The following is a 15,520-nucleotide window of genomic DNA, read 5'->3' on the forward strand; positions in this document are numbered from 1 at the left end:
TTGCCGTAGACGAGTTCCGAGTAGAGCGCTTGCTTTGGGAGTCTCGTGTCTGGCATGCGAACTATGTGGCCTGCCCAGCGGAGCTGATCAAGTGTGGTCAGTGCTTCAATGCTGGGGATATTGGCCTGGACGAGGACGCTAATGTTTGTGCGTCTGTCTGCCCAGGGGATTTGAAGGATCTTGCGGAGACATTGCTGGTGGTATTTCTCCAGCGACTTGAGGTGTCTACTGTACATGGTCCATGTCTCTGAGCCATACAGGAAGGCGGGTATTACTACGGGCCTGTCGACCAGGAGCTTGTTGACAGTTTTGAGGGACTGATCTTCAAACACTCTTTTCCTCAGGCAGCCGTAGGCTGCACTGGCGCACTGGAGGCCGTGTTGGATCTCATCATCAATGCCTGCTCTTGTTGATAGGAGGCTCCCGGGATAGGGGAAGTGGTCCACGTTGTCCAGGGCCATGCCATGGATCTTGATGTTTGGGGGCAGTGCTGGGCGGTGAGGACAGGCTGGTGTAGGACGAGGGACTGCCTATGATGATGATGACTCTCTGCCTTACTGTGTTTCTCACTGTTACTCTCTTGCTGTGCCTTTGTTGTTCTTTCACTGAGCTGATGATTTCTCTGTTACTTCAGTGATTTCTGCCAATTCCTGTATTTTGCTTTCACATCTCAGAGCCCCCCCATTGAGAAAAATGCAGGGTAAGAACCACAGGAGCCATGAACAGAGAGTGGGGAACGGTTGGAGCTGAAAAGTGAAAAGCCTTAGGAGGGGACAAGCAGGAGACTTTCGAGTTCCCGGAACCATCAGCTAAGGACATGGAAGGATAGAGTTGTTGCCATGTGTGCACCTTTGGTCTGCTGTATAACTGTATGTCCTTGTTGTCAGACCGTAGGATATTGGGCCCAGAGGCCTTGCAGTGCAGTAGTGTAGTGCTGTCTGTTTGCATGACAGAGATATCCGTCTCAGAGATCGTCATGTTTAATGTGTAATCAGAACACAATGAAAAATGATTAAGGAAACACCTGTCAGTGGCTGAAAAGCATTCAGATGATAATCTTGGAGGGCCTGCCATGAAAAAAAAAGGATGCTCGATCAAACTCATATGAAAGCACTGCAATTCCTCACTGAAATGTGCAGCTGATGGCAAAGCTGGCACTAGGGTCCAAAGCTGTCTTTTATGGCAATATATGAGAAATAATGCAAAACAAGAACAGGATCAATGCAGGACCTTGTGCTTATATCTCACAAAACAGAGGCCCGGAGGAAAGTTATCACCTCTGATATGCAAGCTTTGACTGGTGGCATTTAGGCCTTCAGTGACAGAATAGAGAGAACAATATCTACTGGATACCAAGATCTCCAGGGTACCAGTTCAGAGGGTCAGCAGGATATTCTGTATTCTCTCTCCCAGGAATTAAGTATTTCCATAAGGCTTATTCTTCCGACAATCAATGGCAACCAATATCTTGATCCCATGCCTAGCTGGAGAGCAGGATATGGCTCCAAGCATTCTGCCTGCCCTCAGGACAGCAGCAAAGAGTTCTCTGAGAAACCTTCACAGGTGGAAAGAAAATCAGCAGACTAAGGCTGTGGATATTCCAAACCCAGAGAAGCAGTCTGTCACCTTAAGATTCAGCTACCTCTGTCCCAAGATGCTCATAATCATAGAGAGCAGCTATCCACATCTTGGATCCCAGGTCCTCAGGCGATACTTAGAAGGAGTGTTAGAAAAGAACTGAGGAAATATTTTAAAGTCACAAGGGTAATAATGCATAGCAGAGAGTCTGGTGACTCCTCGGTTATACATATATCCTCAGTTTATATGTTTTTATTGTCAGAGATGTTCATTTTTTTTGTAAATATAAAGTTGTACTGTATTGGAAAAATGTGTTTATGGAGTTGGAGATCCCATGAGACATTTACTTTTTTTAGTGAATGGAGTGTTTTGAAGGATTATAAATTTAAATGATGTCGAACATCCTGGTTATTACAAATGTTGTACATAGCTGTATTTATGTTCAGACATTACTGAAGGACTGTCTGATGGATTTGTCTTGCAACTCTCTCCCAGTAGCTGTCTGAGACCTTCCTGTGTGTCAACCTCATATCTTTCTTCTCTCTCAGGAGGTTCAGCTTCTCACTCAGTCTCCTCGTCAGGAATCTCAACTTACGGTGCTTTATGAAGAGTGAAACTGTACAGGACATAACAGGTCAACAAAATTCACAAGACAACATTGGAAACATACTGGAGGGAGTCCCCAGGTCTATCTAGATACCCGAATCTTTCCTTCAATATGCCAATCGCTTGTTCAGTTTCAATTTAAATGTGATGTGAGCTACCTTGTATAGTGTTCCTCGGTTTCATTGGTGGTGCTTCTCAATGGTGTTAGGAACCAAAGTAGGACTGGATATCAATTATCTTCAAGAAGGCAGCGAGCACCTCGATTCTGAAAGAGTGCAGGGACACTGGACTGCTGAAGGATGAATTCATCATGGTAACTCCCTGCATACTGGGGATTGGCCAGCAGTGCCTGTAGTCACACACTAATTGGACATTAAGGAAGTGAAATCCCTTTCAATTCAGATAATGGTGCGGGTTGACAGTAGAGAATCGTAAGATTATGAGTGCAATATATTGCTCACGCATTTGTGGTAACCTAGCACCATGATAAGCTCACACATTTATCTTGATTTGTAATGTACTGGGCTGCCCTGGCAAACAAAGCATTATTTAACTTACCTTATGCAAGAATGAACAGCAAATTGACTGACCTGACAGACGTTGCCTATTGCCTGTTGGAATGATCCAAGGAAGTTAAATGCTGTTGTGAATTTCTGACTACAGTAAGCGCTGTTCTGCTTCTTGAGGAAGTTTGCAGATCTCCCTGTAGAATGGAGCAGGGCTTCTGTACAGCCTCCTAATACATAACTCCAGCAATATATTCAACTAAGATCTTCTGGGCCTGTATAGCCTGGTTATCCGTGAGAGGTTCTGAACCTCCTGCAATGCTGTTTTATGAGCCCGACTACCTGGTTTCTCTGCTGTACTTCCTCCTTGCCTCTCACATGCTATATATAAAGAGGAGAGTTCCCATTGGGAAACCCGTACTTGTGTCCTTGCTTTAGAGAAATTCCCCAAATTAAAAACAGTCCTGAGATAAATTTTTAAATGAAGCCAAGAGGCTCAAAAATTAAGTTCAAACCCATTTTACAAAATAAAGCACTCCAAAGTAATAATTCTATATATTACACGTTACAATTCACCTTTAAAAATTTAGCAAACTTTTCTCCATTGTTGTTCTAAGATTCCCTTGCTTTATGTGATGGCTTATCTTAGGGTATAAAAGAGATAACTGAGGACAGGTGACATCATCCAAGGGCAATCATTTGCATTTATACAAGATCTTTAATGTAGAGAAAAAAAAACAGGTGTAAGGAAAAAATGAACACCAGACCACAGAAGGAGATATTAAGAGGGGTGTCCAAAAGTTTGGTTGAAGAGGTGGGTTTTAAGGATGGTCTTAAAGGAGGAGAGGTGGAGGGATTTAGGGAAGGAATTCCAGAGTGTGATGCCTAGGCGGCTGAAAACATGGCTGCCAATGGCAGGGCAAAGGGAGGGGGTGCATAAGATTACAGTCAGAGGAATAGAGAGTTCTGTGGAGAATTGTAGCACCGGAGGAGAGGTTGGCATAAGGCCATGAAGGGATTTAAACATAAGGATAAGAATTTTAAATTTGAGCCATTGGGGAACTGGGAGCCAATGTAGGTCAGCAAGGACAGGAATAATGGATGAGCATCACTTGCTGTGGGATAAGGTATGGACAACATCATTTATCATGAGCTGAAGTATAGAGTGAAGGATTGGCCAGCTCGGAGGGCACTAGAATCTCAGGTGATGATAACTGTATGGATGAGGGTTACAGCAGCATATGGATTGAGGTAGAGGTGGAGGTGGAAGTAGGCAGTCTTTGTTAAGGAGAGGATATGGGATTGGCATCTCAGCTCATGGGTCAAACAGGTGGCTGATGTTGCAAACTGTCTGGTTCGGCCTGAGACAGTGGCCAACGAGGGGAAGTGGAATCATTGGCAAGGGTACGGAGATTATGGTCGAGGCCAAAGACAATGGCTTTGGTCTTCCCAATTTTTACCTGGAGGAAACTGTGGCTCATCCACGACTGGATGCCGGACAAACAGTCTGACAATAGAGAGGCAGTGGAGCAGTTGAGACAGGTGGTGGAGAGGTAGAGCTGGGTGTTGTCAGCACACCTATGGAAGCTGACCCCATGTATTCACAAGTGGCAGGATGTAGATGAAGAGGAGGGAGCAAAGGATAGATCCTCGGCGGACTCTAGAGGAGTTCTGATGAAAGGTCATCAACTTAAACGTTAACCCTGTTTCTCTCTCCGCAGTTGCTGCCTGACCTGCTGGGTGTTCCCAGCATTTTCTCTTTTTATTCGATAAGTAACGTTGCAAGTATGGGAAGAGAAGTCATTGCTGGAGATTCTCTGGTTACAAATGGATAGCTAAGAGAGGATCCAAGAGAAATCCCAGAGCTGAACAATAGAAGAAGTGGGGTTTTGGAGAAGGATGGTGTGGTTGATCACATCAAAGGCTGCAGAGAGGATGAGGAGGGATAATGCACCAATCATAATCACAGAAGATGTCAAGTGCGAATTTACGATGCCATAGCAGGGGGAGAAACCCGATTGGAGAGGTGCAAACATGGAGTTTCAGGAAAGATGGGTTTGAATTTGAAAGGTGATAACATGGTCAAGGACATTGAGTGGGAAATGGAGATTGCAGATGGAGTGATCATTTTCAAGGACAGAGAAGCTGATGAAAGTGGTTTTGAAAGGTATAAGAACAATTGCTGAGAAGGATCCATTTACAACGTCAGCTTGCATGGGATCCAGGAAGGAAAATTGGGAGCTCAGCAGTTCGTTGCAATGGGTTCAAGGGAGCAGGAAGTAGGTCTCCTGGATATAATGAGCTTGGAGAAGGTATATGGGGAGATGGGCGAGTCGTGGAATCAGGGCTACGACTGAAGAGAGCCTCAGTGGCAAAGGAAAAAGGAGGAAAGCAGCAGCAACGCAACCAATGACCTCTTAGTGACAAAGAAGTTTTGAGCTTCTCACAATTGTTTTTGGGAGTGAGGGAGGAGGGAGCAGGGGAGAGGGGATTAAAGAGAAGGGATGCATCTTCCTCATTTCCACTGGAGCTTAAATAGGCTGTAAACCCAGTGACTTTTGCACACAATGTAAATCTTGCATGGATTACTCTAGTGCAATGATGTGAATAGTATTTTGTGCCAGGAACCAGTGCAATGACAAGGCTCCTTTGGAATTTCCTCAGCACTAGACTAGGAAGCGATCACTTGGACACGCTAATTGGGTTTTCCTCTCTCGATAGAAGTAAACTGGCCTCAACGCCATGCAAATGTTGAAATGCTTTCAAAACATCTGTGCCCATGATTCCTCACAGGGTGAGCATCTAGCAGTGCCACAGTATCCAGATTTTTGGTTTTGTTTAAACAGGATAATTTACAGAAAAAGCAGTGGCAAAATAAAGGGAAAAATTACAGTGTATGGAAAAAGTTGGATCACGATGTGGAAGTACTTACAGTCCAGTGTTTATACAACACTCCTTCTGGGAAAGGAAATGGTTTGGGCTCAGCTGGTTACACAAGCTGCACGTTGAGCCTAGATCACTTCATTACATGCGGAGGACACTTAAAGGGATATTGCCACTGTGTTTCTGTACACAGTTATGAAATTGGTGGTTTGTTAACATCACAGTAGTTAATGTCAACTGTGCTCAGTGGGTAGCACCATTGCCTCCGAGTCAGAAAGATGTGGGTTTAAGCCCCACTCCAGAGACTTGAGCACATAAATCTAGGCTGATACTCCAATGCAGCCCTGAGGGAGTGCTGCACTGTCAGAGGTGTCATCTTTCAGATGAGATGTCAAACTGCTCTCAGGTGGACGTAAAAGATCCCGTGACACTATTTCGAAGAAGAGCAGGGAACTATCCCTGATGTCCTAGCCAATATTTATCCCTCAATCAACATCACTAAAACAGATCTTCACATTGCTGTTTGTGGGAGCTTGCTGTGTGTAAATTGGCTGCCATGTTTCCTACATTACAACAGTGACTACACACTCCAAATATAGTACTTCATTGGCTGTAAAGCGCTTTGGGACATGTAGTAGTCATGAAAGGCGCTATATAAATGCGTCTTTCTATGTTTCGCCATAATTTTACACATTTTTTAACTTCAACTGCATTTGCAGAAAAAATAACTAGAATAAAACATGAAAAACCAAATCTACAGCAGATAATATCATTTTCTAAGTTTCTCCAATATCTAACATGGAGTTCTCCAAAGAGAATGTTCTGGCTGTAGCAACTATTGCTACTTGGTACTGATTCTAAGTAGAGCGCTATCGAGTGCACAGACTAAGCAATTACATGTACCTATGTACAAGTGTGTATAATGAGAGCGCGAGTAGGAACTGAAGCAACAGGCTCATGTACACCAAGTGTTCTCATGTACAACCAGGTTTCTCCTGAAAGGATCAGAAAGATAAAACACTGCTTGTCCCAGGAAATGAGCCTGCCCACAAGAACAATCTGAATTGCTACTTCTATAAAAACCAGCATGGAAGAGAGTAAATGTACCATGGAAATGTAAAATAAATCATAAAAGATGAAAAAACTAGACTATAATGACCAATGATAAAGCTTTGTAATATAATGAAGCAGAAAAGGGCATAAAGGCATCAGGACTGATGTTCGAGCCCTTTTAATCCTACATTTCCACATCTTGTTCACATACCTTTGCTCTGAACAGGATTCTGATGGACAGCTGAGAAGAATAAGTGTCCTTTTAAAATAGTCAACTCACTTCAGAAGAAGCTGCTCTGGTGAAATCTCTGAATTGCTGTAGATCTCCAGAGGTAAAAACAGCAAGTCTGGTGGGGGTCTCAACCATCTTGAGACACTTGGCTCCGAGAGAATGACCTAGTGGTGATCTGAACTGCCCTTCGAGAAGGTTTGGCAGTGAGGTCTAATGGGATTTTACTTCAAATGAGATAGGCCCGGTTGATTGTGAGGCCTAACTTAGTTGGGGAAAGCCATTATTCTGAAACTGAAAACAGAAGATCGTGTGACTCATTACAATCAGAACAGGTCAAGATTTTGCCCACTGATTAAATATCAAATGAAAATTTGCCAACAAAGTTGCACAAGTGTTTTGTTAGGACACTAGCATAAATTACTACCTCATCTCCGCAATCTGGATTTGGATAGAGATATCATTGAGAGGCAGATGAGCCCAATGTTAAGTGCCAATTTGGAGTTCAAGGACTGATCATTACTCAGACTGATTTGACTTAGTCCGGGTAAGATTTATGAATTTAGTTAAGCCACTACACAAGAGCGCCATATGGGAAGGAAAAACCGATGAATTATCTTTTGCTCCATTTAAATATGCATCTCCAAACATGAAGCGGCATTAATGAACCCCACAGAGAAGTAAGTCTGTAGTCGTGACTCTCCCTCACCCTCCTAGCTGGGAAAGTGGGGGGTGGAACAAAAATGTAAAACAACAAACACCATCAGGAATGCATTAAAACAGTGAACATTACATGGGTCAAAATAATGTTTCTGACCGAATTACTAGCACAGCTGTGCATTCTGTAAAAAGAAGGAAACACTAAATAATCTACTGTACAAATAGGTCACACAGAGCCGATTTACTTCTGAGGCACAGTTGCCGCTCGGTATTTAACAATGGAGATTAAAACATCTGTCTGGAACAGACTATACAAGTCTTTAGCCTATGATTGCATGTTTTAGTACAATGCACGTTGGCAAAGGATCTATCTCTCCCTTGTCACAACTCAAATAATCCGACTCTTAATCTGCCCATAAGCTTTGTAAAAAATTCTTAATCACCATAAAGTCCAAGCCAAATGGCAATTTTACGAAACTTTTCAATAAAGAGCAAGAGCAAACCTTGCTCTGCTGATTACTTCACCAGCGCCTCCCTCCCCCGTGACCTCTACCACTGAGGACAAACGCAGCAATGTCATGGAAATACCATCAACTCCAAGTTCCCCTTCAAGCCACACACCACCCTGACTTGGACAGATAGCACCATTCCTTCCCTGTCACTGGGTCAATTATCTTGGAATTCACCTTGTGGGAGCACCTTCAACAAGACTGTTCACAACCTAGGTGCCATATTTGACCCTGAAATGAGTTTTCAGCCACACATCCACGGCATAACTAAAACCGCCTTTTTCCACCTCCGTAACATTGCCCGCCTCCGCCCCTGCTTCTGCTTCAGCTCTTCTGCTGCTGAAACCCTCATTCATGCCTTTGTTACCTCTCGACTTGACTATTCCAACTCACTCCTGGCTAGCCTGCCACATTATACATTATGTAGACTTGAAGTCATCCAATACACAGCAGCCCGTGTACTAACCCACACCAAATCAAGATCACCCATCACCCTGTGTTTTCTGATCTACATTGTCTCCCAGTTAAACAACACCTCGATTTTAAAATTCTTATCCTTGTTTATAAATCACGCCATGGACTTGTCCCTCCCTATCTCCAATCTTTTTCAGCCTCAATCCCACAAGATGTTGCGCTCCTCAAATTCTGGCCTCTTGAACATCCCTCATTATAACTGCTCAACCATCGGTGGACATGCCTTCAGCTGCCTGGGTCCTAAGCTCTGGAACTCCCTCCCTAAACCTCTTCGCCTCTCTACCTCTTTCCTCCTTTAAGATGCTTGTTAAAACCTACCTCTTTAAACAAGCTTTTGATCAAATGCCTTAATTTCTTCTGTGGCTCGGTGTCAAATTTATCTGGAACACTGTTGTGAAGCGCCTTGGGACGTTTTACTATGTTAAAGGCGTTATATAAATAAAAGTTATCAGCATAAGGATTGCAACAGTTCTAGAGATGGCTCACTGTCACCGTCACAGGCAAATTAGGGATGGGCAGAAAATGTGGTGTTGCCAGCATTACCCACATATCACATATAAATAATTTAAAAAGAATTATACAAGCTACCTCTTACAGTATACCATCCCCAAGGTTTAGGCTGAGGTTCCATTAAGGTAATTTAAGCAACTTAAAACTCAATGGTTTAAACTGTAGATAAAAACTATCAGCAGGAATTTCTTTGGGACTTCTCCATAGCCATAACTTTGGTAATTGTAACTGTTTACACTCACAGTGCCGAGGAGATTCCTTGCAAATGACACTTGCTGGTCCATACAGACACAGAACAAAGTTGGAGTGTATTTGTTGTATTGAGGGAAGACATTGAGCCCCTCTCATATCATTAGTATCTAATTTTGTAAAAATAAACTCAGTGAACTTTCACTTGGAGTTTCCACGGGAGTTTTGTAACTGCAGTGAAAGATCGGCGAAAACGCTGGAGAAATGGCTGAAACGGAGTTATGGTGAACGATCGGGAAAACCCCTACAGAAAATCTGCTCTGTATGTTCAACAGAGTCATGGCACCAATATCAAGTCCTGCATGACGGACATGAAAGCCCGGGAGGGTCTGGGGGAAGGGTGTTCAAGAGTTAAATACGGGTCCCCCAAATCGCTGGGCACTCGCCCAACACCTTTGTTATGGTGGCGGATATGGAAGCTGTCAGATCCACAAGGGAAGGTGACTTTTTGAGCAATCATAGTGGGTCAAATAAAGAATGGGATAAAGACAGGAGCGAGAAAAGACCTTCGCTCCGAAAATCAAGAAGTAGAATCAGTTTGGATGAAGCTAAGAAACAGCAAGGGGGAGAAAACATTGGTGGGAGTTGTTTATAGGCCCCCAAACAGTAGTTGTAATGTAAGGCAGAGTATAAATCAGGAAATTAGAGGTGTATGTAACAAGAGTAATATGGTAATCATGGGGGACTTTAATCTACATATACACTGGGCAAACCAAATATGCAATAATAGTGTGGAGAACAAATTCATGGATAGTTTTTTTTAGATCAGGCTGTTGAGGAACCAATTAGGGAGCAGGCTATTTAAGATCTAGTTCTGTGCAATGAGAAAGGGTTAATTAATAACCTTGCAGTAAAGGGACCCTTAGGGAAGAGTGACCATAATATGATAGAATTTTTATATTAAGTTTGAAAGTGATTTAGTTAAATCTGAAACTAGGGTCTGAAATCTAAACAAAGCAAACTACATAGGTATGAGGGACGAGTTGACTAAGGTAGATTGGGAAACTACATTAAAAGGTATGACAGTAGACGAGCAATGGCTAGCATTTAAAGAATACATAATTTACAAATACATATTCTTTTAAGGCACAAAAACTCTACAGGAAAAGTGATCCAACTGTGGCTAACCAGAGAAGTTAAAGATAGTAATGGATCTAAGGAAGAGGCTTATAATGTTGCAAAAAGGAGCAGTAAGGCTGTGGATTAGGAGGATTTTAGAATTCAGCAAAGGAGGACCAGGAAATTGATCAAGAAAGGGAAAATAGAATGAGAGGAATCTGGCAAGAGACATAAAAACAAACTGTATTTGTTTCTATAGGTATGTAAAAAGGAAAAGATTAGCGAAAGTAAATGTGGATTCCTTACAGGCTAAGAACGTAAGAACATAAGAAATAGGAGCAGGGGCCACCTGACCCCTCAAGCCTACTCCGCCATTCAATAAGATCATAGCTGATCTGATCACGGGCTCGGCTCCACTTCCCTGCCCACTCCCTATAATTCTTTACTCCCTTATCGCTCAAAAATCTGTCTATCTCCACCTTAAATATATTCAATGATCCAGCCTCCCCTATCCCAGGCCGAAGGAACTCCCGCATGGCCAGCCGCTGCTGAGTTTAGTTGAAGGTAGGATTTACTTCAGCTCTTTATTTGTTAATTTAATTATTTACTTCAGTTCTTTAGTTTTTATTGAATGGTTATTACTGCTTGTGCTTTGTTTGGTGCTTGGAATGTTGTTACTTGCGCCGATTCCTTAACTGTAAGTAAGGTCTTTCTGTGTGGACAAAAGTGAACACATACGCTGTCCTAAGTTAGTTTAGTACAACTTTTTTCTGGCCAAATTGGCATGAATGGTGTAAGTGGCTGGGAACGCCACTTACACTGAAAAATAAACTGACCTAACAAAAAACCTAACTAACTCACTTACACTGGTGCAAATTAAATGGCCATATTTGCAACTAAAAAGATACACCAGAAAAATCAAGTTACACCAAAAAAAACGGTGCAACTCATGGGGAAATTTGGGCCCTATGGCCCTTATTTTTAGTTTCAATAAGATCACCTCTCATTCTTCTGAACTCCAGTGTGTATAGGCCCAACCTACAAACCTATCCTCATAAGTCAACCCCCTCATCTCTGGAATCAACCTAGTGAACTTTCTCTGAACAGCCTCCAATGCAAGTATATCCTTCCTTAAATACGGAGACCAAAACTGTACGCAGTACTCCAGGTGTGGCCTCACCAATACCCTGTACAGTTGTAACAGGATTTCTCTGCTTTTATACTCTATCCCCCTTGTAATAAAGGCCAACTGATGCCTTCCTGATGACTTGCTGTACTTGTATACTAACATTTTGGGTTTCATGCACAAGGACCCCCAGGTCCCTCTGTACTGCAGCACTTTGCAATTTTTCTCCATTTAAATTATAATTTGCTTTTCTATTTTTTTTCTGCCAAAGTGGATAACCTCACATTTTCCCACATTATACTCCATCTGCCAAATTTTTGCCCACTCACTTAGGCTGTCTATATCCCTTTGCAGATTTTTTGTGTTCTCCTCACAATTTGCTTCCCCACCCATCTTTGTATCATCAGCAAACTTGGTTACATTACACTCGGTCCCTTCATCAAAGTCACTAATATAGATTGTAAATAGTTGAGGACCCAGGTCCGATCCCTGCGGCACCCCACTAGTCACTGTTTGCCAACCGGAAAAGACCCATTTATCCTGACTCTGTTTTCTGTTAGTTAACCAATCCTCTATCCATGCTAATATATTGCCCCAACCCCGTGAACTCTTATCTTGTACAGTACTACTCCTACTACTACTAGGCAGTCCCTCGTGACATGGATGACTCTCTTCACAGGTGTTACAATGAGTTACATCTTAAAGGGTGGAACCTTCTATGTGGCACCTTATCGAATATCTTCTGGAAATCCAAATACACCACACCCATTGGTTCCCCCTTATCCACCCTGCTCATTACATCCTCAAAGAACTCTAGCAAATTTGTCAAATATGATTTCGCTTTCATAAAACCATGCTGACTCGGCTTGATTGAACTATGCTTTTCCAAATGTCCTGCTACTGCTTCCTTAATAATGGACTCCAGCATTTTCCCCAACGACAGATTTTTAATTTTATTTTACACAGTGGAGGCAATTTTAACTTTTAATCGCTGGGTAAAAAGCAAATAGCGAATCGGCTGCCTGTTTTACACCCTACACGTTTTTTCTTTTCAAAGAAAATCAGGTGACTTGTAAAATCAGCGGCCGATTTGCTAGGGTCAGTTTTTCACCCGCCAATAAAAATGAAAATGAGCCCCAGTCTTTCTTGCACGCTGGTTTTTCACTTGTGCCTTTCCTACATTTTCTGGTCGTCACTTAAATAGGTGAAAACATATTTCAGCCTCGATTACATGCTCAAATTCGCACTTGAAACCACAATCTTTTAACATGGGAGGCTAGAGTTCCACCAACTGAGTCAAGCGGACACTCACTAACTGATAATCAGGCAACCTCCTGTCATTTTATTACATTTCTTTTTCCCTCTTTCATTTTGCTCTCAGTCTCAGAGCGCAGTTTTGCACACTCAAACAAAAGATAATGCGCAATGGAAGGTCACAATGTTTTCTAGGGATAGTGAATTTTAGGAGCTTTCTGGTGTTCTGCAAACTCAGTATCCATATTTACTTACCTCTCTCTCTCTTTTACTTCAGAGTAATGACTATGAAGATCTTTTGTACCATTTAATGCTCCAGAAATAATCAATGAAATCGTATGTTTTTTTTAAATCCAAGCATGATTACATTGAGCAAATTTTATTGTTAGACATGTTTGAATAAGTGACTACAACAATACTTTTACCTTTGCCCGGTCAGTGAAACAGATGTGGGTTGTATTTATTCAGTTACATTTGTAACACCTCATCCAACAACAAGAAGATGGGGCGAATTTCTGCAGGCATTCTCCTACTCATCCATCGTAACTTTGGAACCCCAGTGCACCGTTTTCTGGAGTTTCCACGGAAATTAATGCAGACAATTGAGCACACCTCCATGGAAATTCAGGACCCAATGAACTCATTGGGACATCTGGATGAACTATTCGTTCCAAGTAGAATCATATGCAAAATAATGAGCAATTATACATGGTACACAGTGACCTTAAGAGTGGAATAGAAGAAAATACGATAACTTGTATTGTCTTCTCTCCTTGCCCTACATCACCAATACCATGATGATGATTCTGTGATGTCCTAGCATGGGAGCTAAACTGAAGTCCTCAGATTGCCATATTTACTTTGCACACTGGTTTTCAATGGTTTGTGGCACCAATCCCAGACTGGTGCCTGCAGTGAGCCTATTGGAGTCATTTATACAAGATGCTTGCTTCAACATTGCCATATCGACACACTTTATTTGACACTTGGGAGTTAAAATGGAACAGTTTTGGTCATGGAAACATCATCTGACAGTTCTCATTTGAGTCCTTTGTTGCTTTGCTTTTAAAATTGTTGTTTCTCATAAGTAATGCTCACCCATTAACTTTATGTTACCATGGCAATTATGATGAAAAGATCACAAGGTATGACTACTTTATTGAAAACACTCTAGACCAGCATCTGACAAATCCAAAATGAAGACTGAGAAAATATTTGTACCACTTCTGAATCTTGTGCTCTGTGATGTCTACGCAAAGACTTAGGGGGTTAAATTGGGGAGTGCCCATCTGGGGCGCTAACTTTTAAAAGTCTGAAAAATTAGCACCAGGTGCTCCAAGAAGGAAGTGGAGCGCTAAATCAAGCACTCCACTTCCTTCCTGTAGCACAATCAGCAGCAGGTAGGGCGGTGAGTTCAGCAGCGCTGTACACTGGGCCGTGCAGCCCTGCCGCGTCGAAAGGCTCCTTCACTCCCTTAAAGGGAAGGGCCATCGCTGCAAGCTTTGCAAAGAAAAAAAAACTTACCTTCCCCACAACAGCAGCTGTGATCCGGCCTGACACTCAAGCAGAGTGCCGGGCTGATTGATTGCGGGCAGGAACCCATGAAAAAACCTGCAAGAGAGAAGGTAAGTTTTTTTTAAAACTTACCTTGGCCACCTCGCCTTTAAGCATCGGCCCGCCGCCCGATAAACACCTCCTGCAGCTGCCGGTGTTTTCGTGCGGTGATGCTGCAGGGGGCGGAACACAATTTCAGGTCCGGGGCGCTACCGGGGTGATGATATCACGATCTCCAGGCGAAGAAAATCGGGGCACAACGCCGCACCGCCTCCATAAAACTCCTGCCAAATTTAGCGGAAGTCACTGATCTCGCCACGTTTGGTGGCACATCCATTTGCAATCCCCCCGCCGCCCCCCCCCCCCCCCCCACCCCCCACCGGAGGCGCTAACAGGAGGCGCAAAGGAGCCCAATTTTGCCCCTTATTCTCTCATGGGCAATTACATTTTTTAAGTAGTTCACACATCCTTAGCAAAAACTGAAACAGGGTCTAACTCGGCAAGAAGCATACACCTTTCAATGATTCAGAGCACAGTAGTATTGGTCTCGCAAGTTCACAAGGTCTAAACCCAGCTTACCACCAGAAGTAGAGACAAAGAACACAAGAAAGTCAAATGGGGCCCAAAATCATCAGAACATTTGAAGTATATATTACAATATATAATAAATTACAATAATTGAAGGGTTACCTGAACAATCTCCAGCATTTCCGATTTGCTGATATATCCATTTCCATCTAGATCATACATACTGAATGCCCACTTTAGCTTCTGCTCCAGTTTGCCTCTCGATGTGACACTTAGTGCAATGATAAACTCCCGGAAGTCTATTGTCCCATCTCCGTTGGCATCAAAAGTGCGAAAAACGTGCTCAGCAAATTTGGAAGCATCCCCATAGGGAAAGAAGTTCCCGTAAATTTTCTTGAATTCGTCCATTGATAAGTTCCCACTTGGGCAATCCCTAAGGAAACCCTTGTACCACTCCTGGATTTCGTGCTCCGTGAAGTCGGTGCTGTCCAGCAAATCCTGCATCACCTCAGGCCGTAGCTTGCTGTTTTGCTTCCCCATCTTGAATTTAGCGGTCTTCAGCTGCAGAACAATTTCAAAAGAACATTGATTTGAGCTAGAGTTAGAGATCGAATCCAATGAATTTATTTCTCAGTAGCAACTGCATGATATCAAAGAACACTTTGAAAAATATGCAAGAAATAGAAACAAAAAATTCTGGAAACATACAGAAGATCAGTCAGTAACTGAAGGATTAAAGATA

The 15,520-nt window shown here is 42.7% G+C and overlaps 1 protein-coding gene across 5 annotated transcripts in view; it reads right to left on the reverse strand.

Moving 5' to 3' along the window:
• LOC139271122 (neurocalcin-delta) overlaps window positions 1-15,520 on the reverse strand; it is a 484,215-nt gene that overhangs the window by 54,167 nt on the left and 414,528 nt on the right. For all 5 annotated transcript variants that reach the window (XM_070888489.1, XM_070888488.1, XM_070888490.1 and 2 more), the window contains one exon: window positions 14,941-15,339. In XM_070888489.1, the coding sequence (XP_070744590.1) occupies window positions 14,941-15,318 (378 nt within the window). In that variant the 5' untranslated portion in view covers window positions 15,319-15,339. The remainder of the gene's footprint in view (window positions 1-14,940; window positions 15,340-15,520) is intronic.

Source organism: Pristiophorus japonicus, chromosome 1, assembly GCF_044704955.1.
Source record: "Pristiophorus japonicus isolate sPriJap1 chromosome 1, sPriJap1.hap1, whole genome shotgun sequence".
Classification (NCBI taxonomy): Eukaryota; Metazoa; Chordata; class Chondrichthyes; family Pristiophoridae; genus Pristiophorus; species Pristiophorus japonicus.